At 40.3% G+C, this 27,721-nt stretch overlaps 2 protein-coding genes across 5 annotated transcripts; one reads left to right on the top strand and one right to left on the bottom strand.

The window, feature by feature from the left end:
* Window positions 1-237: 237 nt before the first annotated feature.
* On the bottom strand, window positions 238-24,892 carry MRE11 (MRE11 homolog, double strand break repair nuclease). 3 transcript variants are annotated; one of them, XM_049823146.1, is made up of 20 exons: window positions 24,819-24,892; window positions 24,048-24,160; window positions 23,397-23,529; window positions 20,295-20,455; window positions 19,574-19,661; window positions 18,546-18,687; window positions 16,733-16,847; window positions 15,478-15,663; window positions 14,840-15,011; window positions 14,034-14,114; window positions 13,346-13,472; window positions 11,387-11,490; window positions 8,701-8,874; window positions 7,445-7,507; window positions 6,245-6,461; window positions 5,244-5,327; window positions 4,147-4,202; window positions 3,609-3,676; window positions 3,145-3,223; window positions 239-1,996 (listed from the first exon to the last, which is right to left on the bottom strand). In XM_049823146.1, exons 2-20 carry the CDS (start codon window positions 24,065-24,067, stop codon window positions 1,946-1,948), a joined length of 2,121 nt encoding a protein of 706 aa, XP_049679103.1. In that variant the 5' UTR covers window positions 24,068-24,160; window positions 24,819-24,892; the 3' UTR covers window positions 239-1,945. The 3 variants fall into 3 exon arrangements, with proteins under 3 accessions (XP_049679104.1, XP_049679103.1, XP_049679102.1); XM_049823145.1 differs by lacking the exon at window positions 24,819-24,892 and adding an exon at window positions 24,708-24,773; XM_049823147.1 differs by lacking the exons at window positions 24,048-24,160; window positions 24,819-24,892 and having other exon boundaries at window positions 238-1,996; window positions 20,295-20,436; window positions 23,397-23,514.
* Window positions 24,439-27,721, top strand: ANKRD49 (ankyrin repeat domain 49). Of its 2 annotated transcripts, none has more exons than XM_049823148.1 (3): window positions 24,439-24,518; window positions 25,661-25,931; window positions 26,757-27,721. In XM_049823148.1, exons 2-3 carry the CDS (start codon window positions 25,674-25,676, stop codon window positions 27,213-27,215), a joined length of 717 nt encoding a protein of 238 aa, XP_049679105.1. In that variant the 5' UTR covers window positions 24,439-24,518; window positions 25,661-25,673; the 3' UTR covers window positions 27,216-27,721. The 2 variants fall into 2 exon arrangements, with proteins under 2 accessions (XP_049679105.1, XP_049679106.1); XM_049823149.1 differs by lacking the exon at window positions 24,439-24,518 and adding an exon at window positions 24,964-25,004.

Raw genomic sequence — 27,721 nt, 5'->3', positions numbered from 1 at the left:
CAGTTGGTGGCATATGTCCCCCTTCTCGCTGGGCTCCTCTTGTTAAACCACTGCTGCGTTTACCATTGAACTTTATTATATCACTGTTTTATATCAATAAACATATTGCTACTTCTCCCTTACAAGGGAAGTGTGTCACTCCATCTGTGACACAGTCTCCTCCCACAAAGCCCAAGCCCACCCTCCTCCAAGCTGGACTCAGCATCTTGTGACCCAATGAGGCAGACCCACCACACACCAGGCAGGCCCACCCAAAATACCCACAAAGGCTCATGGAAAAAGCCCTGTGGAAGCTCTGGTCACGTCATGTCACTCATGTTGCCTGTGTGCCCTTCTCTGCCTCACATCACCCTTCTGGTTTAGTTTGTATTTAAACATACCCCAGTATGAACTGTCTGGACAGTTCACCTACATGTGGCTGTTACTAGAGAACAGGCTGAAGTAGATTTGTCAGCTTGGTACCCACTCCTGCTGACAGCTCCCTTGCTCCACCATCCCTGGTGCCCGCTGACAGCAAAGGAAGCAGCTGCACAGGAACATCAGGATTTGGTACACTGTATATGGTTTTTGTAAAAGGTACCTGTGATGTAATTTATAAAATGAGAAGTATTTAGAAAATGTTTGAAATAAAGCTATACAGCTCATGAATTCAGGTAATCATAAAAAGTCATCAAAAACATCTGTGCAAAAGAACTCTTAACAAAATTATAATAAATTAGACAACGGGCCTGATGAAAAAAAGTTTGTAACAGGAATATAAAAAAACCCACCCACATTAAAGAACGCAATTCAGAAGCATTCAAAAAAAGGGAATAATGCTTTTTCTTCTTCTTAAATACAGAGCAGAGTGTGCACACACACCCCCTCACACCCCCACCCCCCATTTTCCTGGGAACGATCTTTCTTTCACTACTGTGGCTTTGTTGAATTTTTGAGCTTTCCTGGGGCAGGTGGATTGGAAGTTACATGAGTGAGAAGTGACTTTTCAAAAACTATCCAATGTGATCTCTGAGAAATAACATTGATTTTCTGTGCATCTTACCCCCATACAACAAATTACATTTAACAATTAGGAGAAGTATCTGTTTATAGTACAGTCTTTCTACACACACCAGGTTACATTTTCCCCCCTGAAGTGAAGGATGCTATCTTTATCTTCTGTACAAGACAATTCAAGAACTGCTGCAGTTTATAAACAAAGCTGCTCTGAATTTGACAGCTGACTGAAAAAAAATTGTGAAAAAGGTAGAAAGAACCTTTGATACAATTCCTATCAATCCTATACACTTTGCTAAAATCTCTGCCTAGGATGTGCCCACAAGATTAAGAGATAAGAGTCCCCTTTGGTACTTCTTGACTTACAGACCAGAATTAATTCCCATATACTATGACATTTAATAACAGTGCAATAGTGGGTTTAGTTGTCCTAGTAGAGCTGAAAGTATTAGAACATTTTCCAGCTTCTATACTGAAAACCACTGGGTCAAACTATTACTCTCCAGAGTTTTCAACTGTATCCATAGAAAATTGCAAATAAGTACAAGTTTCGTTATGCTGAGTCCATGTCCATACTTGCATACTACTATAAATTTACTCCTCCGTAAAATTCAAGCCCAAGAGATGGAGTTTTCTATAAAAGATATGACTGTTATTATCATCCCAGAAAGAAAACAGGCTTTTAGAAGTTTTAGAAAGAACTTGCAGTTTCAGGCAGTACTTCAGAATATTAGACACTCTAGTCTAATGCATCAAGCAACACAACACCCAAATTATACCAATTTGGTGCCACTGAAAAAAAAAAACCCAAACCAGAAACATCTCATAGAAGCAAAAACTGAAGGCAAGCCATCATTTACAGAGAAATGTCATATGGAGAATGCCTTGCAAACTGCTTTCCATTTTCTTCACTAACTTTCACAGTCTCTCTTGCACAGCAAGCCAGAAATCACTTAGTTCTTCTTGATGGCGCAGTGCTTTTGAATGGATCAAATTCATCCTGCAATTTGTAAACAGATAGGTATTACTAGAACTAGCATGCATTCCGGGTCATAAAAAGTAAAGTCACCTTTAAACTAGAAAGCCTGGTCACATTATTCCATGTTTTCTGACAGACCTGTTCTTGTTGGTTTTGATATGAAAAAGATTATCCATTGATTTACAAGTCCAGATCACAAATGTGCAGAGAATAGAAACTGAGTTTACGTCAATATATTCAGAACAGCTACTCTGAAATGGGGAACAGTCTATATTTCAGGTGTGACCTAGGAAAATGTTACCATTTTGAGCAGCACACACCTCAATGAAGTTAGGTCCATATACGTATCTCAAATCATAATTTACTGAGATTTGCATGAATCAAAAATACAGTTTCTTTTTGCATATTCAAGCAAACATGTAGTTTTGTATTTCAGGTACAAGAAGAGATAGTACAATTGAGAGAAGGCACAAGAATGTAACATTTTCTCTAAAGTGGCCAACACCTGACATTTTTAAGGCCAGGATCCTGACCGTACATGACAGTCTACTAGTCTGTGAAAACAAACTGCACAGTGCTTGACAGTATGTGTATTCTATTCAGTGCAAACTGTGAATAAAGTTCTACTTGTTTAATTATGGAAGTAACCATTTCCTAGCAGTTCCAATATATACTGCAAGAACAGACACCTTAAACTTGAAGATAGTATTTTAATTTTTTCTTTAAAGTGTATTTACATAATTTGCAACAATGAAACAATAAAGTGCCCTGGAAAATAGCCATTTTCAAATGCGATAAAAAATAAAAATTCTTCCTTTTTACAAGAATAAAGTACATAAACAAATGAAAGGACAGAGCCAAGCACTAGAAGAGGTTACAATTACCTTCTTCCCCAGGCAAAATAACCTATTCCACACATTTCAGGAATGACAATTAACTGATTAAGGATTGAAGGTAAAAAGGACTGAATATTGTCCTGAGGTTCCTTCCAGCCTTATTTTTGATGATTATGTATATATTCTAATTAAAGCTGGTTGCAATAATCTAGCACTGTTAGTGGGAAAAAAAAATAATTTCAATTTTACTTGGAAATGCTTTATTCACATAGCTGTAAAACAGTAAGCTTGCTTACACAAAATAAGAGAAAAAAAGATCACTATATACCATACCTCATCTGACTCAAAATCAACTCCTCTAGATGTTTGGCTTTGTGAACCTCTTTTACTAAGTGAAGATGTAGTTGACAACCTTGAAGCATACAAAGCGAAGAAAAGGTATCAGCATGTTCTCAATTACCAGACATTCCAGTAACTTTCCCTTCAACTTAGATTTGAACCATCAATACAGAAATTAAGAATGAATAGAAATAACAGTAACTAGAGCAATTAAAATTCTCAAACTAACATTAATTCTAAAGCTTTGACCTAGCTTATCTCAATCAGTAGACCAATTTATTGTTATAGAAAGATCATCCACATTACTAGGTAAAAATTCATATAAATTCTCTAAGCAGTGTTATGACTTCCTTAAAAATGTGGGTTTTTTCAGGTAGTGGATCAGATCCCTGGACTCTGCTGATTGCCAATCAGAAATAAGGCAGTCATGGTAGCATTCATAAAGTAAACATACCAACCTTTGATTTACTTTGGAAGAACGAACAATAGAAATGTCTTCTAGGTCAGAGTCATCATCCATAATATCCTGAAAAAATTATATCATTTATAAAGCTTTTTCAAAGAATTTATTCTTGCAGAGATATAGTGCATAATACTACAGTACGATAGCACAGAACCTTTAGGGTTTTTTCCAACTATATGCCTACTTACTTGCAATATACACTTGACAGGTCTAAAGGCTAGAACTGTAGCATGTGCAAATAAAGCACAAGTTTTGCTCTTCAGATCTTTGATCTTGCAGAAACCCCCAAAATACTCACGTATATACACTCTGTATCTTAAGACTATGGTCACATGGTCTTTGTTTTTTTAAAACACCATACCAAAAAAAAAGGGTACAAAAGGTCTACAAATTAACATTCAGAAACTTACTGCTGGAACTGATAGCTTGGGAACATCTGCTGGTTTAAGCTGATGTTTTAACCATATATTTATTTTTCAAATCAGAAGACAGTAAAAGGTAGCGCAACTTCACTCATGTAAGATGCTTCTTACCTCAGAGTAAGATTTAGATGAATTCAAAGAGGACTCTGGTTTCAAAGACCTAAAGGCTAGAATAAAACAAAGATAATATTTTTAAAGTGCTCACACAATAAAATGTAAACAAAGTTATATCATTCTTTTTATTTAACACCTGCTTAGCATGCATTTTATCTACAAAATACCCTGTAAAACAAAGAAGCAAAACCCCCCAAACCCAAACCAAAACATAAATTAAGCCTCTGCTAGACTCTGAAAAACCCAGGGATCTAACCCTCTGTGCATCAGCAGGTGCTTCCCAGTCTGGCTGAAAAACCTGCAGTAACTTTGGTTACATGGAAGAGAAAAATATTACTATAACTGATGCTCCTGTATGTCTAACAGTTTAGACATCAATACATCTGCTAAAATTGATTTCTCCACAGTATTTTAGGTCGTTTGCTGACCAATTTGAAATATAGGTAATTTGCTGATTAATTTAAAACTTGCTCTACCTTTGGGTATTTTGTGCGAGATTCATGTACAGATTTGTGAGCAGTATTCTTCTTCTTCTTTAATACTCAGATTACATACGCTGTCTCCTCAGAGCCTGTCCTCTGTACCAAGGAAGGGCTACTCTCATACATGCAGCTTAAATTGCAGCTAAGTTTCTCTTCCCTATGAAAACTGGCATTTCTAAAACTTGCTACAATGTAAGACTAAATGGATTTGCATTAAAGTTTACTAACTTGCAAACATCAGTCAAGTTTAAACTTTTTATCCACTGAGGAATGTTCTGCATAAAATAGAGACTATTAAGTCACATTCCTTCTATGCTTATTCCTTAAGGAACTGCATACAGTAAGATGTTCCCTATTTCCAGTTCTAGTCAGAAGTTCCTGACACATTTCATTTTACCCATGACAGCAGGGTATCACTATTCTTTTTTTTCTCCTCCATTTTTCTTTCTGTCGTCACAGTTAGTTATTCTATTTCATTAGAACCAAAAGAATCTCTCACAGCTGAATAGGACTAATAGAAATAAAGGCAATTATGGCACTTCTTCATTAAACAAACACCTTCATTACAATTTGAGAGAGCAGATTACAGTAATGGACAGATCGAAAGCCTACCATCCATGATAGACATATTCTTGGCAGGCACAGATACAGGCTTGTAGGTTCTGCTGCTAGTAGCTGACTCTTGGCTAGTGCTTCCTGTAGGGATAATAATATGCAAATCTGTTCAGTGTTTGGGTTCCGCCCCCCCCCTTTAGTCTATCGTTACTGAGTGGGAAGTCACTTAAAAACCTACATTTGTCTTTACTCCTTCACTTTCTTCCTTGAATCAAAGCCCTCCTTACACGCAGGAGGACCGCTCTGGGTCAAGTGTTCAAAGCCCCACGGACACAGCCTCTTAACACACACGGCCCTGCTCTGATGGGATCACAACAGTGTTGGAGCACATGCTCATAGAACCAGTTTAAAGGCACTAACCAAATCAGTCCTAGGATGACTGCCTTTGTTTCAACTCATCCTGCTCTTAGGCCTTTGGGCATATATTACTGAGACAACTCAAATGAGTATATTACTGCAAGATCCCATCTTTTCTTTTTTTACCTATATATATTTATATATAATGGAAGTACCACTATCACTGTAAAGTGCACAATCACACACAGCCAAGGAGCTATTTAATTAATTTTGCTTAGGAAACACTCCCCATTTTCTCAGTCACTAGAGACAATGAAGTCTCCTATAAATTGCATTAGGATAGAGACAATCTGTACCTCGTCTCTATACTGACCAAATGCGTTACTTTTAGCAGTAACAAAGGTTTATCCATGCACATCATTGCACAGACCTTCCCAATAATGCATCTTTTAAGAGTCTACTATGCTTCCATAGGTGGGAAGCAAGATATTTTTCTTTTAATCACCCTGTGAAAAAGTCACAACTTAGCCCTTGTAAGGCTCTATGTAATATGATACCAAAAATATCTGTGAAGAATTTTTTTTCCAGTAGGAGTCCTTAAGCAACAAATTTCCACTTGACTGAAGCATCAGAAGAGAGTTGCCTTTTAAAGAAAAAAAAAGTCAGTAACTGCAGTACAAAGAATATGAAGTTTTTCTTACCTCTTCCCCTTCGAGATGAACCTCTTGCTGTTGAATTTTGTCCTCTTGCACCTCTTGCCCTACCTCTTGCCGAACCCCTTCCTCGTCTCACTGTTGCAGGAAGGCCATCATCTGAATCACCAGTGTCTTTCATCCCCGTATCCATGAGTTCTTCATCACTGGAGGCTGCGACATGAACTGCATCCTCAGATCTGTGGGCTCTAGCCCTGGTCATTGCCTGAAATGGAACAGTAGTGCTACAGGAAAAAGAATCTTAAATGATGAAATGCACTATTGTTAAATCCTAGTTGTGATATATAGTTCTAAACCATTGAGGCTTGGAAGATTCAAATCCACAGCATTATGGAAGGCAAGGCAGTCTGTCAAAAAGCAGGGACAGTATTTAAGTCTATTTAATCTAGATGTGTACATATAAAGTAGTTAGCTAAGCTCTGATAACAGAATGGAGCTAGTTAATATGACACATTGTCACTGGAGTTTGGTGAACAGTTCAGGTCATCCTGTCAGCTACATGCATCTGCTTAGAGGAAGCACCCTCTGTGCTCCATTGACTTGATCTTCACTGATGATAGCGGGTGCTTCATACAACTAGTTCACATAAAGATATCTCAGATTAGGAGAACTGAATCTCACCCCAGGTGTCCTTTTTTTCAAAATTTCATTCCAGTTCCACATAGCTTGCAAAGACAAAGGAGCACCAACACTGTCAGTGGTTGGCAATTCTATTTGGAAAAAGATACACGCAATCTAGATATGAATCTCTGGGAGATCTAAGACTTTAAGATCTAGGACTACTGATGAGGACAATAGTACCTAAAGGTTTACCAATAATACCAATTTGTTCCAGTAATATCATGCAATACAGCCTAGCCACATGTCCACTGGTGATGGGATCACAAATAGCTTAAGCCAACAGATCTCTGAAGGTCACCTGCCTGGTCTAACCTCAGTTCAAAGCAAGAACAACTGAACATTCAAGTTCACAAATTTGCATAAGAAAAGAGGTCTCAAAAGCCAAATCGAGCAGTAGCTTAGGCACATATTATACCAAGCAAGATTTAAAGAAGACTTACTAATCTTCCCTAGGCAGACAGGCACTTTTTGGCAAGGACAATGTTGAAGTATTGCTAAGTGACTTCATTCATATGCAGAAGCCACCATTCCATTCTTCAGCCTATGTTCAAAATTCAAAGGAGTTACCTCACGAACTTCCTCATCCTCTTCTTCAGTATTCTCTTTTCTACTCTCCCTGAATTTTCGCACCTGAATAAAAAAAAAGAGTTCCCATCAAAATAACAGTTCATTTCATACAATAAATAATCAAAACACAGCAAGTGAGAAGTCTTGATCAATGAATTATTAAGTCAAGCTCATGCAAAATGCAAAGATGACTGCAAAAATAACTGAACAGTTTCTTTAGAGCCTTTTCATGCTGTCCTACAGTTTAAGGATCTCACATTCTATTAATAACTGGAGCTACATCACTGGGGAGACAAAAGATTGGGACGTGATGAAAAGTGGGAGATACTATGTTCAAGAGAAGGGTAGTATATGTAATTCGACAATAAGTGACAGAGAAATATGAATAACTGGAAAAGAAGGGGTAGAGATGAAGAAGCAAGACAGAAAAGAACAATATTGAGAAGAAACAAATGTTGCAATAACATGTACAACTCTGAAAGCCCAGCTTGCCAAGTATAAAAAAATATATGATGGGTCAGAGGGAAAGATATTCATCCAAAAGACAAAAAAAAACCAAAACAACCAAAAAACCCCAGAGTGCCACAGAAAGCCTACAGGCACTGATTGTTTATGGTGTCTTTCAACCTCTCGTGAATTAAAGCAACAAGCAAGAAAACAGGTAGCTACAACCTTATTCCCCCCACTAAATTATTCTTTATGCAGTGCACACTTAAGCTGCAGAACAATTTTTCATACAATGCTTGAATATAACAACTGAATACATGGGCTTATGTGGAAGCTCAACAAGTTGACAGAGAAGTCTATTAAGGGTCACTAAATACACACAAACCAGGTTTGTCTCTGGGAGATCCTCAGCTGCCAGCAGTTAGAAGCTAGTAGAACACCTGAAGGATAAGTTTCCTTTATGCTTACCCTGTTCTTGTACTCTTCCCTAAGACAATATGAAAAAGCTAAGACAGATTATAGTTACTGTCTTTCTCGCAGTAGATATATAGTTCTACATATACTAAAGTGACAGATCTTTTCTACGCATGCGTGTGCAAATAAAGTGAGAATCAGTATAAGCATACCTAAACCCCATTTTCAATACAAGCTTTTAAACTATGTATTTGAAACTTCATCACGATATTGACTAGAGGTGAGTGTTGCACATGCTCCACACACAGGCAAATCTATTCAATCAGGTTTGAGCACTGTTTTTTCTACTACCTGTCTTAACCTCTCCTAAGGAATTAGCATTATGAGAATATTACCTCCTCATCTATTTTTTCTTCCTCTGCATCAGTGCGACGCTCCTTAAGAAACCTCTGTGTTTTTTCTAGTTGAAATTTCACCAACTCTTCTATGGCATCTTTTTCCTCTTTGTCCACAAACTCCTGCACTGCTTCTCCCATTCCTCTTTCAGTTAGAAGTGAAAGCTGTACTTTCTTTATAATTGGGGAAAACATTTTGTTAAGAAGCATCTGCCATCAAAGAAAGCGAGTAATATTCCTGCTGTTTCAGATAAACATTACATTAAGTTGGTTCCAAAACCAGTAATGTGCATTGAAGATTTCAGAGAAAAGCACAGCAATAAGCAAACATGTTACTCGTCATAATACAGTTATGACCCTCTTGCTGCTAGCATGTAACACCTACTTAAACAGAGTATTTTCCAGACTTATCAAATAAAAAAGTTTCATAAACAGTAAAGAAACTACAGTGCTAGTCATATCTAATTTGTCTGAAATGTATTGCTGAGAGAAGGTAAACTGTATTCCTTACTAGTCCCCCCCTCTTTTAAAACTAAAGATCAACTTGCAGAGACATAAAAACGCTATTAAAAAACAGGCCCTGAATTATTACAGATTATAAGTTACTTAGTTTTACTATAAAATTCTAACATTAAAAAATGTCAGTTACAGAGCAAGTCAAATTATTATTGTGAAGCGTTAAGAGCTATTAAGGAGAAGTTTACTCCATTGAAACGCAATTCTGTGAATAGCAATAGTTCTCACACATTCATCAAGTGAGATGATATTCATCAAGATATTATACATTAAGATATTACTATGGACAGTAATTAATAAAAGTAGATGGTACTGGTGGTGCTTCACACCATTCTCTTCTCTACCCTCCTTCCCAATACAGTAAGAGGAAACATTCTGAGAATGAAACCCCCATATGGATAGTAATGTTAAAAAAGCCTCTTTTGTCTGTAAACTACAGCACAGATAATTTCTTAGTAATAAGAACTATATATGCTTATTAATGATTTTTGATCCTTCCGGGCATCCTTTAGGAGCTGTTTTCAGGGTTGCATCAGAAGCATAAAACCTTCCCTGAAATAATGCTGCGCAGAGGAATAAATCTTACAGCTATTATAATAAGTTTTTTACAAAAAATAGGATAAGCATCTCAAAAGAATGACTGATTGTAATGATGCAGAATGTTCATGTTGACATTCAGCAATTAAGCTTTCTTCCAAAGCAAAAAAGAAATAAAAAGCTTGCCAAAGAGACAAATAGCAGTGATTTTAATTTCCAGGTTCCAGGATTTTACTCTCAGTTTACCAGCAACACTGGAACTGAACAGAGTCTGGTACTTACTAACCATTTTTTGGTCTAACATTTTTTGAACATTCAACTACAGCCCTGTGCCACCTCAGGGTGCTTTTATTTCCCTAATCAGACAAGATCAGGTGTCTAGCAAAGCCTGAACCACAGGCTATCTTAATACAATGTTTAAGACCCCTACCATCATTTTGGAGCACAATATACTTTTCCCCCCCTCCTCCTTTCATTACCAGTGTTAATCTAAAACGTATGATTTCCCCCTACTGCAAGCCTTCTCTGAACATCAAGAGATCCTTTCTAGTCTTTACAGATGTTGAGCTGCTGAAGCAGGCCTCAAATGCAGGACCAGTAACTGAGCTGTTTATATAAGAACATACAGACAAGTTGGAAGATGGTGTTAAGAGGCACAATTTTGCAGACTAAGTGAGGAAAAGAGATTAAAAGCAAAATTTATTTTTCATAGAGTAATACAGTGCCCTGTCTTTGACACCGCTACCCCTCCTTATGGGATTTAGGGATGGAATACGTTTGAAGAAGTACCTACTTCTGAACTAGTCACCCTGGGTTTCCTATCATATTCGTAAGGCAAATAGCCCTTCCAGGGCATGGTTTATGTCATCCTAATACTGACGCCTAACACGTGTCTAAGGTTAGGCAATATGATATAATTTGGGGGATCTTTACCTCAGGAATCCTTGCTCTAATGACTTTATAGAAAGCATGTTCCGAAGTAGCTTCTGAAAGTTGTACTTGATCATCTAGATCAAGCATTTTGGTGTCTGACTCACTGATTATTATTTTTTACCTCCAAGACGTTACTGCCCTGGTGTGGGAAAAGGAAGTAAATCGGGTTTAACAAAAGGGTGGGGAGAAAGCAAACTATTGGGGGGCTCTCTTCCTTCTCCCTGCTCTGCTTTAAATATTATGTGGAATTGCACTATGTCTGAGGACACAAACATACTGCAAAGTAACAAGTACTCCAAGTCAGCTGGTAATAGTAAATGGTACAGTCTCACATTGACCCTATAGTAAATTAAGGTAGCTTCTCACTCGGAGCATGCTGCCTCACATTTTCTTCCTGTGAGAACATGACACATTATTTAGTACAGGGCAGACACTGCAAGTTCACATGTAGAGTTATCATAATGCTCTCAAACCAGCATGTGTTCACATACACTATACAACCTATATACAACAGTTACTTGTTAACCTAAGACATATACTTCATACAGAATTCACATGCCGTTATATAGGAAATAAATTCACTTCTTGGTGAATGTCAGAGTCTCTTCAGGGCACACTACTTCCATTAAGAAAGAAAAAAAAAGATAAAAAGATTATATTCCACTAAAAAAACCCCAACCGTAAAAACGTAGAAAGATACCTTCTCCGCTGTCTGAAAATACTGCTTTACAAGGTCTTCCACCCTCAGTGTCATCCCCTCAGCAGTAGGTCTGCTAACCAGTTTTCCAAAATTAAGATCATTGTCTAGAATAGAAAAGCACAGTGGCACCATCACCCACATTTGCAGCTTTTAATTATTACCATCCCACTGACAGTACTAGGAAAAAAGGTTAATGTAGGCCTCTTAAGAATTGGGGTCCCTTTTATATGTAAAAGTTTTTTGTTCTAACTGTAAAGACTATTGTCTGGAAACACAGTTAAACAGAATGGATGCAATAACTGTACAAGACAACTCCACATCTAGCAGATACAAAGTATTCTTCTAACTACCAAATGTCTGGAATTATAAATTGAACACTATGTCCTGAAGGTTACTGTAATTGAACTCTAGAAGATCACAAATGGAAGAAAATCAAAAGGACTTATCAAAGCACAAGGGCTTTTTTATAAGTAACTCTGTTACTAGAGAAGAAATTTTCCTCCAAAGCATGCTGACTGATTTTCAGTAGAAAATGTTCATAGCTCATTAAGGCTGCCCCCCATTCTTGGGCAGCAAGGTAGGAATGACAGAAGAATGAAGGGGATAATCAACTGAGGTAACCACATGTTACACAAAATAATATAAAGTGACTACAGACTGCTTCCAAACATCTGCCACATGCAAGCACAAAACACTGTTTTGTTAGCCTTGTTATATAAGCAGCTATAACAAAAGAAACAATAACAACGTCTTAACATCACCTGTACCGAATCATAGCATTATTTGCACATGTACTGAAAATTTTGACTGCTTTGTTAGCCACCTCCCTTTTATTAGAGGATATCTAATAAAGGAAAGCAAAGAACCATGGTATTCTTTTTACGTTCCCTTCCTGAACCCGAGATGCACATTAAATGGGAAAATTAAACTGTATTGACGAAACAGTGACATATGTGGTAGCTATCTTGTATGTTAATGAGATTACACAACCATTAAAAAAACAACACAGAAAAATAAAACAAGATCAATAAACCATAATAAAAAAAACCTCACTAAAAGCAGTTTTTATCCATGAAACATGATGTTTTGAACTTTCTAAAACTAACAGTGTAAGTAAAAGCTGTCAATGGAATTGGTGTACTTACAATGCACGAATGTGAAATATTAACAGTTCTTTAGCACAGTATGTTCTTGTGCAAGCTGTATCTTCATTAGCAACTATTACAAATCCAGTATTTGGGCTACATCTATTAACCATTTATCAAGAATTCTAGGCACAGTGAGAAATGCTACAATAGTAACAGCAATTATTTGTTTTGCTTGAATAGAGACATACCTGGAACAGACCAGCCAAGAGCACCTCATACACATGATTAATTAGGGCAAACAAAATGCTGTTGTACATTTGGACCCTTTTTTCTTTTAAAAATATACAAATATCTCTCAAGCCCATCCCCAACATTACTTTTTCAGGTATAAACAAATGAATTACTACAGCAATAAAATTAAAAAAAAAAAAAAAAAAAAAGGGGGAAAAGGAACAACATCCATCTCTTTTCCTGCAGAGTGCCCCAAACCAGCCACCTCATTCTGAGAAGTCTCAGGAGTGAGATGTTTAATGTCTTTCATGGTAATTATCATAGAAACATGGAGTAACTCAGTATTGGAGCTATATGTATTACAATAAGCAACACAGTAAGGTTTGAGGCCAAAGAAAAAGGAATTATTTTTTAATAACTGTCAGAAGATGCTGTGCTGAATATCAGAATTTTAGACAAACGCAGAAATAGAACAGAAATAGTTGTGCAATATATATACACTTAAATGAGGCTATGCATCTTTACTCCTCCTGTAACACATTAGACGGTAGACACCGAGCCTTTGCAAGTGCTGGGTAACAAAGTAAAGGAAGAAGAATGAAAACCAAGGCAAGCCAATAATTCCTTCCTTTATAATTACCATTCTTCTCTTTTTGTTCACGATGCCTGAAAAAGTATATGATGTCTTTTGGGTTAGCTACCCTATCCATGTACTTCTGGCTAAAACGATGGACATTGAATGGCTCGAAGCCACCTGCATAATCAACCTAAAAGAGGAAAAGAAAAATTTAAATATGAAGCAAACAGAAATAGAGAAGCCACACAAATCAAGATGAGTTTGTTACACTTCAAAGGAGAAATTAAAGTAAAAAATAAGTTAACCTAAAATTGGTGCTTTACTGTACTACACAGAATAGTTAACAGATAATAATAGCTAATAATAAAATTAACAGAATAGCTAATAACAGTCCAGATTCATAACTTGTTCCTAACTTGTTTCATTTACCAGCGTTCAGGAAAGTTTCCATCAATTAGGTCAGGAACAAACACAGGATAATATGACTTAGAAAAACTTCTCTGTAGATAGCCACTTTTGATACCCTTACTCAGACCAGCAGTGAAGTACACTTATGACCCACCTCATCCTTTACCATAGAGTACTAGTTATACCACAGAAAAACAGAATCATGGTATGAAGGCAATTTATACTTGCCTGTACACAGTAAGAAATTTTATATATTACGTTTATACAAAAAGCATGACTTGACTTTGAAACTTTTCACAGTGACCTTTCAAAACAAAGCAATCCAAACCGAACAATTTCTTACTCGTAATCTTATGAGAGGCTTCTCTGGCTGGCGTGGATTTCCCAAGCGCTGTCTTTCTGCGTTGTCCAGCATCAGTTCAACCTGTGAAGCAGAATTAGAAATTCAGTTCCACTTTGTTCTCTTAGAGATGCCCGAACCCTTCAAGTATAACTGAAAATACATCCAGATGCAGGGGGAGCTATATACAATTACAGGATGTGCTCTCATTCCTGAACAAACATATGTACCAGTATCCAGCCAAAAGCTGTAAGAATGAATGAGAAAAAAAGTCACAATGAAAGGTTTATCTTTCGGATATAGTGTAGTCCAGCAATATCTACATCACTGATCACTCATGCAATTTTACTTTATAGCTATTATCCTTTGCTAAATTTCTAGGTCCAGAGAAAAGCAGGAAGAGACTTATACAGGCCTAAGAACCAACAGCAATTAATAAACCCGCTTAGTTACTTCTGCCACTTCACACAGCACAGTTGTCACGGTTTAGGTGCATGTATTTATGCTGGTTCCAAAGTGCACATCCCAGTGTGCCCCACTCTTAGGCAGCAGCTTTTGTACAAAAACGATATGGACTCCCCTAAAGCACTTCCAGCCCACTTCAGTAGGCTACCCCTGTCAAGGAACCTGGAAGCCAAGCATGCAGTGAATGTCACAGAATTAGCATCCTATGGAAACGCTGCCTAAGTCTGTCTCAAATAATATGGGGCAAGACATGAGATCTCTCATCTTCCAGCCTCAAAACCAGTCACAGATCCCATTCCCTGTCACTACATGGTTATTCATATACTGTTAGCATTACAAGTTACCTTTTCCATGCAGAATGCTTGTATTGCCTGAGTTACTTTAGGATTGTCAGGATTAAAAAGATCTGGATGATCAGCTAGAACAATATCCTCCATGTGGAAAGTTCGCACTGTCTCTAGAGCAATCTTCTGCATTTTCATTTTTTTCCCTTTAACATGCAGCAAACCAATGTGTCTAGAAACGAGAAAGGTAACTTACTAGAAGATAAACTTAAGATCACTATGGTATAAAGATTTGTTTTAAATTAATGTTTACTTTTCAGGGATAAAAAAAGTTTAAAAGCTATAGGAAGTTCCTGGATCTGTACTTCAGGGATGGCCCTGCCAAACTTCAGTTCTATTATATTTAGACAGTGCTTGTTCCATGCAAAAGCATGCGTACACAGTTCCTTGTATTCCAATTTATCGGGGTGTAACTCTTCTTATGCAAGTTCCATTTGCTTCAAATGTTAGGTTTAATCTATGTAAAACAAAAGTTATTCTAGGCACTGATTCTACCTACTTCATTTGTTATGTCACACTCTGGAGCTAATCCACACTATAACACAAGTCCTTGCATACTTAAGAGTATTTTTCCTTTGTCAACACAACACACAGGAGACATAAGGCAAGGGATAAACAAGAACAAAAAGATCACACACTTTTTCACAGCTTCTCCAGGGGACAGAGATGTCACTACTGAACTTCCTGGCTGAGAAACATAGAAACGTTGCTGTTCATTTTGGTATGGAGCTATTTTGCACTCATGTTCGTGACCCCACACAACAAGATTAATAAAGTCATCTAAAAACTGCTCTGGAATGTAGTTGGTAGCTCCATGTTTGCTTCTGTTCAAGAAAAGAGAAAAATAATTAGAATGCATACAGTCATGGGTGGGCAACAGGGGAGTGAAGGAGGAGAACAACATCAGTGTGATTTAAAGTGATACAGAAATGCCAGAAAAAATTTCTGATGTACATTCCATATCAGGTACTCTTCACAGTTATTCCTTATGCAATTGTTTAAAGTGTTTGGTTAAACAAAACAGTAACTTACAGAGCTCATTCTTTTCTGTTCCCCTCCTTTTATTTGGATCTCCTTTTTCTTCTTACTTGGCTTGCAAGACTTCAGGGTTATTTTCCATATGAATGCTTTTATAGCACCTCATGGCCCTTTTTTTTTGTTTGGTTTTTTTTTTTTTTTTAAATGGTGGGGTAAACCCCACTGAATTAAATAGACATGAGACACACCACCCCCCACCCCTTTATGGAAGGTGAAGGAGACAGAGGAGTGAGCTCCTTCAGTCTACTGGACAGAGATCAGTACACAGGGTTATCTAAGCTATATTTGTTTACTTCTGCCTCACCATTACCTGCACGAGGACTGCACTCTTATTCAGGAAAAATTATCAGAAAAGATTTGGAAAAGAACTCTGCCTGTTCCTACTACCACTGCTGGAAGAAGTGTGTAGGCAGAAAGAACACATGGTACCTATGCTCTCTTCAAGAGAGCCTGTAAAGTATAGCAGTGCAGGGGAAGATATAGCACTCATCAAATTACGGTTCAAACAAGGACAGAAGATACAATATGAAGTTTAATGCTGTTTCAGCTCTAACAAGCAGGCAAGACAATTCTATGCATATTACACTACAAACCCTCCACTGCCCCTAACTATAAGAGTTTGGGAAGAGATTTCCCAACATTCCTAACTCATTTATTTCAACTCTTTTCCTTCATGATTCTTCTGTAAGAAGAGCTGTAAAAACAATGCTTTCATTTGGGAAAATCTTAAGAAACCAGCTACTCACAAGAAGCACCAACTATCATAGCTGGCTTTCTCAACTAGCCTTTTCAAGGCAGTTCAATGAAGTAACACAATATGTTTACAAGTCACTGTAATTCATTCAATTCTGTTACCTATTTTGATGAATCACAAACAAGTTAAACCAACTATCTTCGTCTTCCTTTGGTCTCAGCATGGTTACTTGTTTATTGACAAACATACGATACAACCGCTCATCTGGAATAGCTCCTGGAGTGGAAAAAACCAAAACATCAAATTGTTTTTGCGTGGTAAACCAACTCTTCATTTTATAGGATTTTTATCAGCGCCTCTATTAAAAAGAGCATGAAGAACACAACTTCGTGGCAAGATCAGATCTTCATTTTCATGACCTAAGAAGTCTGAGGCATGATTAAGAATTTGAACAGGTCAAAGTATAAATTGGCTGTTTTACTAAATAGACTTCTGAAAATAAGATATTTTAACAGGAAATCTACCTTTAAAGAATTGCTAAAAGCAGTTTCATTAACTACATCTGGTTTGAGACCTCTTGCCAGTTTTCTTGCCAAACAACTGACTATGGGAAGAATTAAAAATATTAGAAAAGGTATTTTGTTTCTTGTTGACAGAGTAATATTATTTTGTTGTAAGGTGGAGTCTAAAACCAGACACTACTGAGCAGAGATGGAGTTCTTAAACATACTTTTAAATTCTCTACAAAACAAGAAATAAACCATGAATTCTGCAAATTCTGTGAATTCCCACACAGCAGGAAAAAGTCTGCAGTACTTCTGAACTGATTGTCACTGATTATATCCTTGATGTTTTTAACAAGGAAAAAAACCCCAAACCATCCGTACCCAGGATTCATGATGCATTTCAATAAAATCCCATACGGAGTTTATGTATTTTGTATAAGAACAAGTGCTCTCTAAATCAGAGAAAGTCAAGAGGGTATATAATACTGGCACAAGCTCAAAGAAACATCTCATGAACATTTTCATGCAGCAACACCCATACTTTAGAAAGTTGTTGCATTTCCCAGTAATGATTTTGGGTATTAAAAATTCAAATGCTTTTTGAAAACTTTTACACTGTGGTATTAGGACCCTCACTACTAGCCCTTAGAACATCTAGCAAGCTTTTAAAGTATCTCATTAAACATACGAAATCATGACCAGCTAGGACTTAACTTCCAACCAACTTTTATAGCTATAAGTTAAGTGTTTAAGCACTCATCACTGGACATAAAATAAGGGGAAAAAATTAAGACCTTAATAGTTAACTTGTCCAGGCAGAAAGCAGACAAACATAACCAGTCTAAGTAAAGTGAGGGTAGAGGGGAAGGTGGAGGAAAAAACAGAAAAGGGACAAATTGAAGTTGAAAACCCACCATAGGACACCTTTAAAATATGATACTCTTCCTCAGTTTCTTTCAAGAAACTGAGGTTACCTGCGACAGATATTACGTATGACCCACTTCAGACAGACATATCAGACATTAGGTTTCTGCTTAGACTGTTTATGTTTTTAAATATAACCAAAATGGTAGGTGAACATACAGTGTTTCAGTTTTACCTAAACAGGCGGAAGTAAGCTTAACACACAACAGTGTGATTGCCCTGACTCGATACACAGGCACTATCTATGGCTAACTTAAGCAGGGCTCATTTAAGACCAATAGAAGTACAGAAATAAGGTTATTGAAGAATTTATTTTAAAATTAAAAAAAAAAAAGGCAAAGAAAAAAGAAAAAACTTTCAGCCTGTGACAATGCAGCAGGAAGAGAAACTTAACACTGTCACAGAACGGATACACTTTAATTTAGTATTACTTACACCTTCATATTTGTTGCTGCACTGTATGTTTCCTCCAACTTAATTTAGACCCACTGAGCTTCAGTAATACATGAATAGTCTAGCCACAGTCTGGCAGACTAACACTTACCCAAGCCATACAGAGCAATTTTTGTTCTACCCTTACGCAATAAAATGGGACTAATATCTATTTTCTCCACAGAAGGTGAACGTCCAAAGTGATTCAACAATCCTGCACAGCTTAAAATATCCAATGCACACAGTGCATCTGCCTGTAGAAAATATTAAGAAACAAATATAAAAACTTTGAGCAGAAAATTTACTCTTGAAAGTCTAAGTGAAACAGTCTCAAAAGGGAAAGAGAGTATCTTTCCTTAAGTAACCTCTGTAGTTGAAAAACCCCACCACATATATCAGTGGGGTTTTTTTAGTACTCTCACGTACAGAAGAAAATCCCTTTTGCTTACAAGTCTTGCTTAATTTGAAAAATATGAAATTAAACATTAAAGCATTCAGAAAAACAAAACCAAAAATAAACCCAAACAGCCAAAGTCTCTAAACTACTACAGAAAATTATCTGGTTAAGCTAACTACATCATAGTAGGTCCAAAGTTAAACTTCCGTTGTTACAACACTCATCTCCATGATACACTGCTATTTGATATAAAATGCAAAGTTATTAATTCAATACACATGCTGTGCAGCTTCCTAAATGTCCTTTTCCTGCTTACTTTTAGTTGTTGATTTTTAAACTAGACTTTCATCATTAGATTATCTTCCTTGAAAACACAGATGTGTATCAATTGCATATGCACAAGTCAAAGTATCAAAATTCCCCTTCTTAAAGAAAAAAGGTTTCAGTCTCTGCAGATAGAATTCATTTTAGAAAGTTTCTGAAAGGCTGCCATTTCTTGGCATGAAAAGCTATTCTGTTCTCAGTGACAGAAATCTATGTAAATTAAGAATTTAAACATAGTTCATATGGATCCCTTAACTTCTTTCCATTCTCTTTTTTAATGTCCCGCTTAACTTGTTGTCACTAATTAAGAGAATTCCTAAAGATACACAAAACATTTTCATTAGGAGTGGAGCAACTGACTAAAACTAGCCTGTTCTTTTTGTAATATAACAGTATAGTACAATTATGATAATAATTACCCCTGTGGGATCATCATGATTGCCATGAATACTAAAAACTGGAATAGAAATGTTGAGATTTCCATCCTGATAATTCACCCATGGAAACCTGAACAAGAAGAGGGGAAAAAAAAGTTAAACTATACCTGCAAATTTGTGGACAATTCCCAATATTCTCTTCAAACTAAGATCATCACAAATGCATCATGACACCAGCGCAAATGAGTACTAAGTGGCTACTACTAAGCTTAAGCTTCACAGCATAAGAAGATTCTTACTCATGGACTGGAATGGCGCTTCCCACTGGGAAAAGGGTAGCAAAAAGAACTTATTTTTTTAGAGCAAGCCTATGAAAAGAATTGTACATGTTGTGTGGTACACGCAAGAGCAGTGGACTGGGCTGTGCAACCTTTGTTAACACACAAAGAACTCTGCTGATTTTACCACAGCAATACACGTAACTTGGTTTACTTGCATTGTACTTGCAGAATAGAAACTATACATTACGTAAATGTATCAAATGTCACAACACATTCAGAAGTTTCTCAAAAAATTGTGTGCATGCCTTTATAGACTCAGACTATAAAAGATGACAGGTGAAGTCATACTGTAAACTGTCCCACACAAACAGGCCTAAGACTTCAAGGTTCCAGTCATGGAGGACATAAATCACAAAAATCACAACACGTTCACCCCATATGCAAACCAAACCTTACACCGTAATTTGTAGGAACGTACTTACTTGCTATAATGAAAATTAACTGCCTGATCACTCAAAATTTCAAACTGAACAGGACGATCACCCATGCAGTATTTTCTTAGTGACTCCAAACAAGAGTGTAATGTTTTTCTGGAAGGTTTGTTGTCATGAAAAAGGTCCCCACCTAATAAAATAAAGTCCACCTGTATGTAACAAAAAGCTCTATTATTTTAATACAACATTTTGTATTATGTTAGAAGACCTCTAAGCAATAATTGTTTAAATTATTTCTTCTAAGGGGTTCCACATATATGGACTTTTAGGTAAAAAAAGTTGGTAGTTGCAGACATAGTATTTAATTTGCTCATGAAACAAACATTAACTAAATTATTCATTAAAACAAAACCAAACACAAAAAGACCCATTTATGAAGACCTATAGGAGAATACAACTGATCATCTTGAAAAAAAATACTAGTGAATTTTTTTAATAAGGGACTCCAGATTGGCTCCCAAATGTTTTCTTTTGACAGGCATGAAGATACACATTATCTTTTCATTGCTGTGGTACCTAGTGGGAAAAAATCAGTAGCTATCGCTACATTACTTCGAGAAGGTACTAGCTGCAGTTTCTGTACATATTTAGCTTTTGAAAAGGAATTAGGAAAAAAAATAATCTTCATCAAAGTTACAAATAATTTGACTAAGAAATATGCAATCCTTAAAAACAGAAACATAGATTAGAATCATAGAAGCGTTTAGGTTGGAAAAGACCTTTAAGATCAACGAGTCCAACCATTAACCTAACACTGCCAAGTCCACCACTAAACCATGTCCCTAAGCACCACATCTATACATCTTTTAAATACCTCCAGGGATGGCAACTACACCGCAGCCTGTTCCAATGCTTGACAAGCCTTTCGTTGAAGAAATTTTTCCTACTATCCAATCTAAACCTCCCCTGGCGCAACTTGAGGCCGTTTCCTCTTGTCCTATCACTTGTTACATGGGAGAAGAGACTGACATCCACCTCACTACAACCTCCTTTCAGGTAGTTGTAGAGAGTGATAAGGTTCTCCTTAGCTCTCCTTTTGTTGCTAATCTATTTACAGAAACATTTCCTATTGTCTGCTAGGGCAGTAGCCAGATTAAGTTCTAGCTGGGCTTTGATCCCTCTAATTTTCTCCTTGCATAACCTCACAACATCCTTGTAGTCCTCCTGAGTTGCCTGCCCCTTCTTTCAAAGGTCATAAGCTCTCCTTGATTTCCTGAGTTCTAGCCAAAGCTCTCTCTTCAGCCAGGCTGGTCTTCTATCCCCACTGGCTCGTCTTTCAGCACATGGGGAGACAGCCTGCTCCTGCACCTTTAGGATTTCCTTCCTGAAGAAAGTCCAGCCTTCCTGGACTCCTTTGCCCTTCAGGACTGCCTCCCAAGGGACTCTCTCAACCAGGCTCCAAAAGAGGCCAAAGTCTGCCCTCTACAAGTCCAAGGTAGCAGTTCTGCTGACCCCCCTCCTTACTTCTCCAAGAATCAAAATCTCTTACCGTGTTGTCATCGCTGTGCCCAAGACAGCCTCCAACCATCACATCACCCACAAGTCCTTCTCTGTTCACAAACAACAGGTCCAGCGCCTTCCCTAGTGGGCTCCCTCACCAGCTGTGTCGGGAAGTTAGCTTCCACACACTCCAGAAACCTCCTGGACTGTTTCCTCTCTGCTGTACTGTATTGCCAGCAGACATCTGGTAAGTTGAACTCCCACACGAGAACAAGGGCTTCTCCCACCTGCTTATAGAATATTTTGTCCACCTCTTCATCCTGGCTGGGTGGTCTATAACAGACTCCCACCACGATATCTGCCTTGTTGGCCTTCCCCCCGATTCTTACCCATCTATGCTCAACCCTATCGTCACCATCATTAAGCTCTAGACAGTCAAAACACTCTCCAACATACAGGGCTGCCTCACCGCCTCTCTTTCCTTGCCTTGCCCATGCCTTCTGAAGAGTTTATAGCTCTCCATTGCAGCGCTCCAGTTGTGCAAGTCATCTCACCCTGTTTCCATGATGGCAACTGTATCATAGTTTTCCTGCTGCACAACGGCTTCCAGCTCCTCCTGTTTGTTGTCCATGCTGCGTGCATTGGTGTAGGTGCACTTCAGTTGGGCTATTGACCCCACCACCTTTTTTGGAGAGGAGAAGCCCTAACTCCTACATGTCTATTCTCAGGTGCTTCCCTGGTTCCTAACACATCAATAAGCCTTGCGTCTTCCTCTCCCTGGGCCTGCAGTTCCCACAGCTCTGCTCACTGCTGCGGGCTGGTACTGGCGTTAAGAGCAGGGCACGACCTGCAGCCTGGCACCGGAGCTCTTCTGGGCGGCTGCGTTGGTTGTGGTGGGCGCAGAGCTTAGAGAGGCCGCGGCTTTCTGCCGGGTGGATGCCCTTGCTCCCTGGTGGAGCTGGCAGGGCTTCAGCGCCCTTCCTGCACAAACTGCCACGCGAACTGCCGCGCCATGTCCTGTTCGCTGTGCTCCCGGTCACCAGTGCTCCCCTGGGGCTTCTTTTATACGTGTGGGTGGGCTTGGCCACCGTTGCTCCTGGCCTCATCCAGGTCCCATCAGCTGCTGTTGCATGAGCTGCAGGCTCCTGGTGGCTTTCTCAGCCCCCCCAGAGGCTCCCCTGGTTTGGGACCACCCCCGTGCCCCACGCTGCAGCTCTCAGCTGTGCATCATGTGGGTTCCGGAACTGCTCACCTCAGCAACTCAGCGCTTTAACAACGCTTTAAAGTTTCTAACTTTTTTTCCTACTTTCTGAGTTGTCTGAAGACTTTGTATCATTACCCTCACTCTCCCCAATTATTTTCCCCTCTTGCAGTGACAAACCCTCTCTAAATACCACTGGAACTGCTGCAGGCAATCTGAAAACACCATTAAAGCAACCAGAGTCATAAATTAATAAGAACCCTGTCACAAAGGTATAGGCTTTCCTTTTACTGAAACAGAAACATAACTGGTTGCAATAAATAGGTTAGTTTAGTCATCTAATTTGATATTACTAAAGATTGCGCCAGGACTAAGCTTTATAGCTTCTGGCAGGTTGGAACGCATTTTCCACAGTCTCACTGCTTCACTTTCCAGAAAGCAGTACTTACTTCGTTCTTTTGAGCATGGTCCAGAATTTCATTAAAAGTTACAAATGTATCATTTCCACGCACAGGATCCTTCTCCAAATAGCCAAGATGAATATCAGTAGCAATAAGTATTTTAAAGGTATCTTCATCATCCCTGAATAAGACGGGAAAATTTGCGTTAGAGAGCAATATACTTAAGCATTTCAAGAGAGACTTTATTATGGTAAGCTGTTATTTCCAAAGTCATTAAATACGTAGGAAATTTGTTATAAAACTCCATCAAAATATAATTCCGGTAATCTTCTCAAAACATTTCACTACTTTTATCGCAAACAGCACTTCACCAAACCAACAAGTCTGAAGATTTGGTTATTCCAATCAGCCTACTCTCTGGTAAAGGGCTGCAACCATCTCTCTGAAGTATCTAATGAAAAACTAAAGAAACCTTTGTATGTTTTGTGCCTTTAAAAAGGCTCGGTGAGCAAACATTGAATTTCTCTCTTTGCACTGGTAATCCAGATATATATGTATGAAGGTAAGTATGACGATCATAAGGACCTGAGGGAAAACACGAATGATGACCTGAGTTCTTCTCAACTCAATCTAAACACAGAAAAGTCTTGCTATCTGATAGGACAGAACCGCACAGAGCTGCGGACAACAGGAGCTTACTGGGAGTTGATGGCACTCATCTTCGTGGGAGACTCCTCGCTAAAGGGCTCTGGACGCAGCCTAGTAAGTCAGGTCAGAGGTCAGTTGCTGTCTTCATAGACGCTACGTAAAGCCTAAGAGACAACAACACACCAGTTACGAGAGAAAGGCACCGGGAGCTGGACGATCAGCTACTGAGTCCGTTGCCGGTAATTGCTGCTTGCCAAACCCTTCAAGACAAGGAAAGGTCCGTGCTTGGTTCGGCCCTTTACTACCGAACAAGGCGAACGGCAGCCCCGTGGGGCGCCGCCAGCCCGCTCGCCCCGGCCGCCCGGGAACCGAGCGCCGCTCCCGACGCCTCCGCCCCGGCGAGGCCGCCCGGAAGTACGCAGGGGACGGGCAACCCCACGGGAACGGGACCGGGCGGGAGACGGGGCGGACGGGCACGGCGGCACCGGGTCCCCGCGACCAGCACGCCGGCCATCGGGCTCGGTAACGGCGGCGGCGGCCGGCCCGCTCCCCCTGAGGAGCGCGGGGGGCAGCGGCCAGCGCAGGAAGCGCACCGGGGGCCTGCCCTACTGCGAACGGAGGGCGGCGGGGGAGGCCGCAATCCTCCGGCCAAGGGGCCCGCGGCCAAGTAGAAGCTGCCGCCGGAGCCCGGAGCTCCGGCCCGCCCCTCACCCCGCGGCCTAGCGCGGCCGCCCGCCGCCCCGCGCCGTTCCCATGGCGCCGGGAGAGGGCGGGCCGCGCCGCTCTCGCGAGAGCCGCCCCGCTCGAAGCTCGGCGCCTCACCCGCCGGGCCGCCGCGGTTGGTCAGCCGGCGGCCGATGCCGGACGTCCGCTGGCGGGCGGGGGCGGGCCGGAAGGGCGGGTGGTGGGCGTGCCTCCTTCGGCGGGTGGCCCCGCCCAGCCGGGCGGCCCCGCCCTCCCCCCCCACCCCCCACCCCACCCGGAGCGCTCGGCTGGTGGAGGCCGCAGGTGCGTTCGCTTCGCGCGGCGGGGCCGGCCGGCGGCCGCGGGTGGGTCGGCCGGAGGGACGGACGGTCGCCGGCAGAGCGCCCGGCAGCCTGCGGGCGAGGGCCGGGGAGGCCTCAGCCTCAGCCTCGGGGCCGGGCCGCTGCTGGGCGCCGGTGGGGCGGGGTGGGCGTTGAGGCCCTCCCGGGGTGGCGCGGGCCCGGCGGAGGGGACGGAGGCCGGTGGTCCCGGGCCGGGCCTGGCGTGGGGCGTGAGGGGAAGGGGAAGGGGAGGGCAGCGAGGGGCGCTGGGCGGGGCCGGCCCCGCGGGGAGGAGCAGGAACGCGGCTTTGGGGTCCAGCCTGCTCCCCAAAGCTTTTGTTTGTAAAAGGCGCAGTGCTCCGAGGGCGCTCGACGGCACGCCCGCCCGGTCTCGCCCTGCGCGTCCGAAGGTGACGCCGTTGCGAGACTGGGCTAGCGCGGTGCTTTTCTTCCGTGGGGGCTACCTGGGGATTCTGGCAGAGCCCGGCGGGGGGGGAGGAGCGGTTGGCTCGCTCTTGAGTTTTGCTGCTCGTCGTGTTGCTGATGTCAGCATCCTCCGTCAGATGTTTTTATTGACGATCGCTGCGCGGATAACAGTAAAAGTTCCTATAAGTAGCGTTGTGTATCTGTTGCTTACAGATGGTAACTGAAAATGAATAAAGACAAACAAATCGAGGAAGAAGATGACGACAGCGAGCAGTTCGAAGACTTTACGGAGAATTTTAACCAACTTGAGCTGCTGGAGACGCACAGGCATCTGATTCCTGTGGGAACTCAGAGCTGTTGGTCAGGACAGTCTGATGATGAGGATGATGAACAAGAAAGAAGTGAGGAATGGTACGAAACGCAAGAGAAAAAAATGGAAAAAAATCCAGAGAAATTGCTACTGTGGGCAGCCGAAAACAATCGGGTGAGGCATTTATTCTGTTTGTGTGTATTACAAATAACAAGAATGTTATTTTGAGCGGATATCTACAGTTTCATCCACAAGCAAAAATTTACCTACACATTCCTTTATCTCTGTGGACTATTTTGATCCGGTTTTGCAAGCCACTGCACGTAAAACATCTCCCTTTGTAGCCCACACACACTAAAATATCTCTGGATCCATTAACTTTCAGAACAAAAGCTTGGACTGTAGATCAAAGTTAAAGTAATAGCACTCTGCTTAAACTTCTATAAGATGAGAGTATGCCAGCCTTTTTCTTCATGGCAAGTAAGCCTTTTAACTGGCGTGCAGAGGGTGTATCTGAAATTTTATTTTCTCAAAAGCTCCATACGCAGATAATGGGTGACTGGTTTCCTATCTTTTCATGGGGAAAACCCCCCCAAAACTTTTTATGCTTGGTAGTGAGGGAGAGACGACCAAGATTCCTGTTGCGTAGCTTATTACACTCTTACGTACATTAATTTTCATTAGTTGCCTTTCTTATGCACACAAGCTCCATCTACAGTCTCGTGGAGGTACATATGCCTTCACAGTGAATGGGGAGAAGGTGTAAGGTAAAGGTACCCTAAGGCATTGCATCTAATGTTCATGTTGTATCTCTTTCAAAACAAAACAAAGAACCCCCTCCCCATCCCAGTAACAATACTGGTTTCATTTTAAAATTTCTTGTTGCACTTAAACCTTTTTGAGACTGACAGAAATTGCTTTTCCATCAGAACAGAACAGTAAAAGTCATACATCGTGTTTGCGGAGTTTCATATTAAATTACCTGTTTTTTTTAAATAGCTGAGTACAGTGAAGAGGCTTCTTTCCGAAAAGCTGGCGCCAGTGAATGCTCGTGATGAAGATCAGTACACTCCTCTCCATCGAGCTGCCTACAGCGGGCACTTGGACGTTGCACATGAACTGGTTGCCCAAGGGGCAGACGTTCATGCCCAGACAGTGGATGGCTGGACGCCTCTGCACAGCGCCTGTAAGTGGAACAACACAAAAGTGGCCGCGTTCTTACTTCAGCAGGGTGCAGACATCAACGCGCAGACAAATGGTTTGCTGACACCGTTGCATATTGCTGCAGGAAACAAAAACAGTAGAGAAACCCTTGAACTCTTGCTGATGAATCGCTACGTGAAAGCAGACCTGAAGAACAACTTGGATGAAACGGCCCTTGACATTGCTCGGAGGACGGATATATATCACTATCTTTTTGAAATAGTAGAAGACTGCATAAATGCTGTGTCCCCTTAAAAGTTGTGGTTACGCTTGTGAATGTGAGGTTTGCTGCCTCTTGTTTGTGTTCTGCATGCTCATTAGTGGGGGTCTGTCCCTTTGCAACAAGGTTTTCATTCAAGATACTTTAGTATTCTCCTCAGGCAAAACGTCACTTCTTGCAACTCAGCTCAGTGGTCTGGCTCCTGCTTTGAAGTGTTACTACTGTTATTCAAAGTATTCAGGAAGTCTCAGTAATTTCAGTGAGTCTCCATTTAATTAGTGCAAATTTGGAGGGGCTTTTGTAGTTGGTCTGTACTGTCAAAGCAGCAGGGAAAACTGGAATATTTACTTGATGTGAAAGAATTCTGGCTTGGTTATGCAGAGTTTATTACAGCTCACTTGAAAATTATTTTTTGAGAAATTTAACTTTTTTAAAATGACATGAAAGCTCAGAATGAATGTAACTTATTTGGGTGATACACAAAATGTTTAGTGATCCTGGTGTAAGGCTTATTATAAAATAAAATGTTTAACCCTAAGTA

This window comes from Accipiter gentilis, chromosome 19, assembly GCF_929443795.1.
Source record: "Accipiter gentilis chromosome 19, bAccGen1.1, whole genome shotgun sequence".
In the NCBI taxonomy this organism is placed as follows: Eukaryota; Metazoa; Chordata; class Aves; order Accipitriformes; family Accipitridae; genus Astur; species Astur gentilis.
Note: the sequence above shows the minus strand (reverse complement) of the source record. Positions and strands in the feature narration are given on the sequence as shown.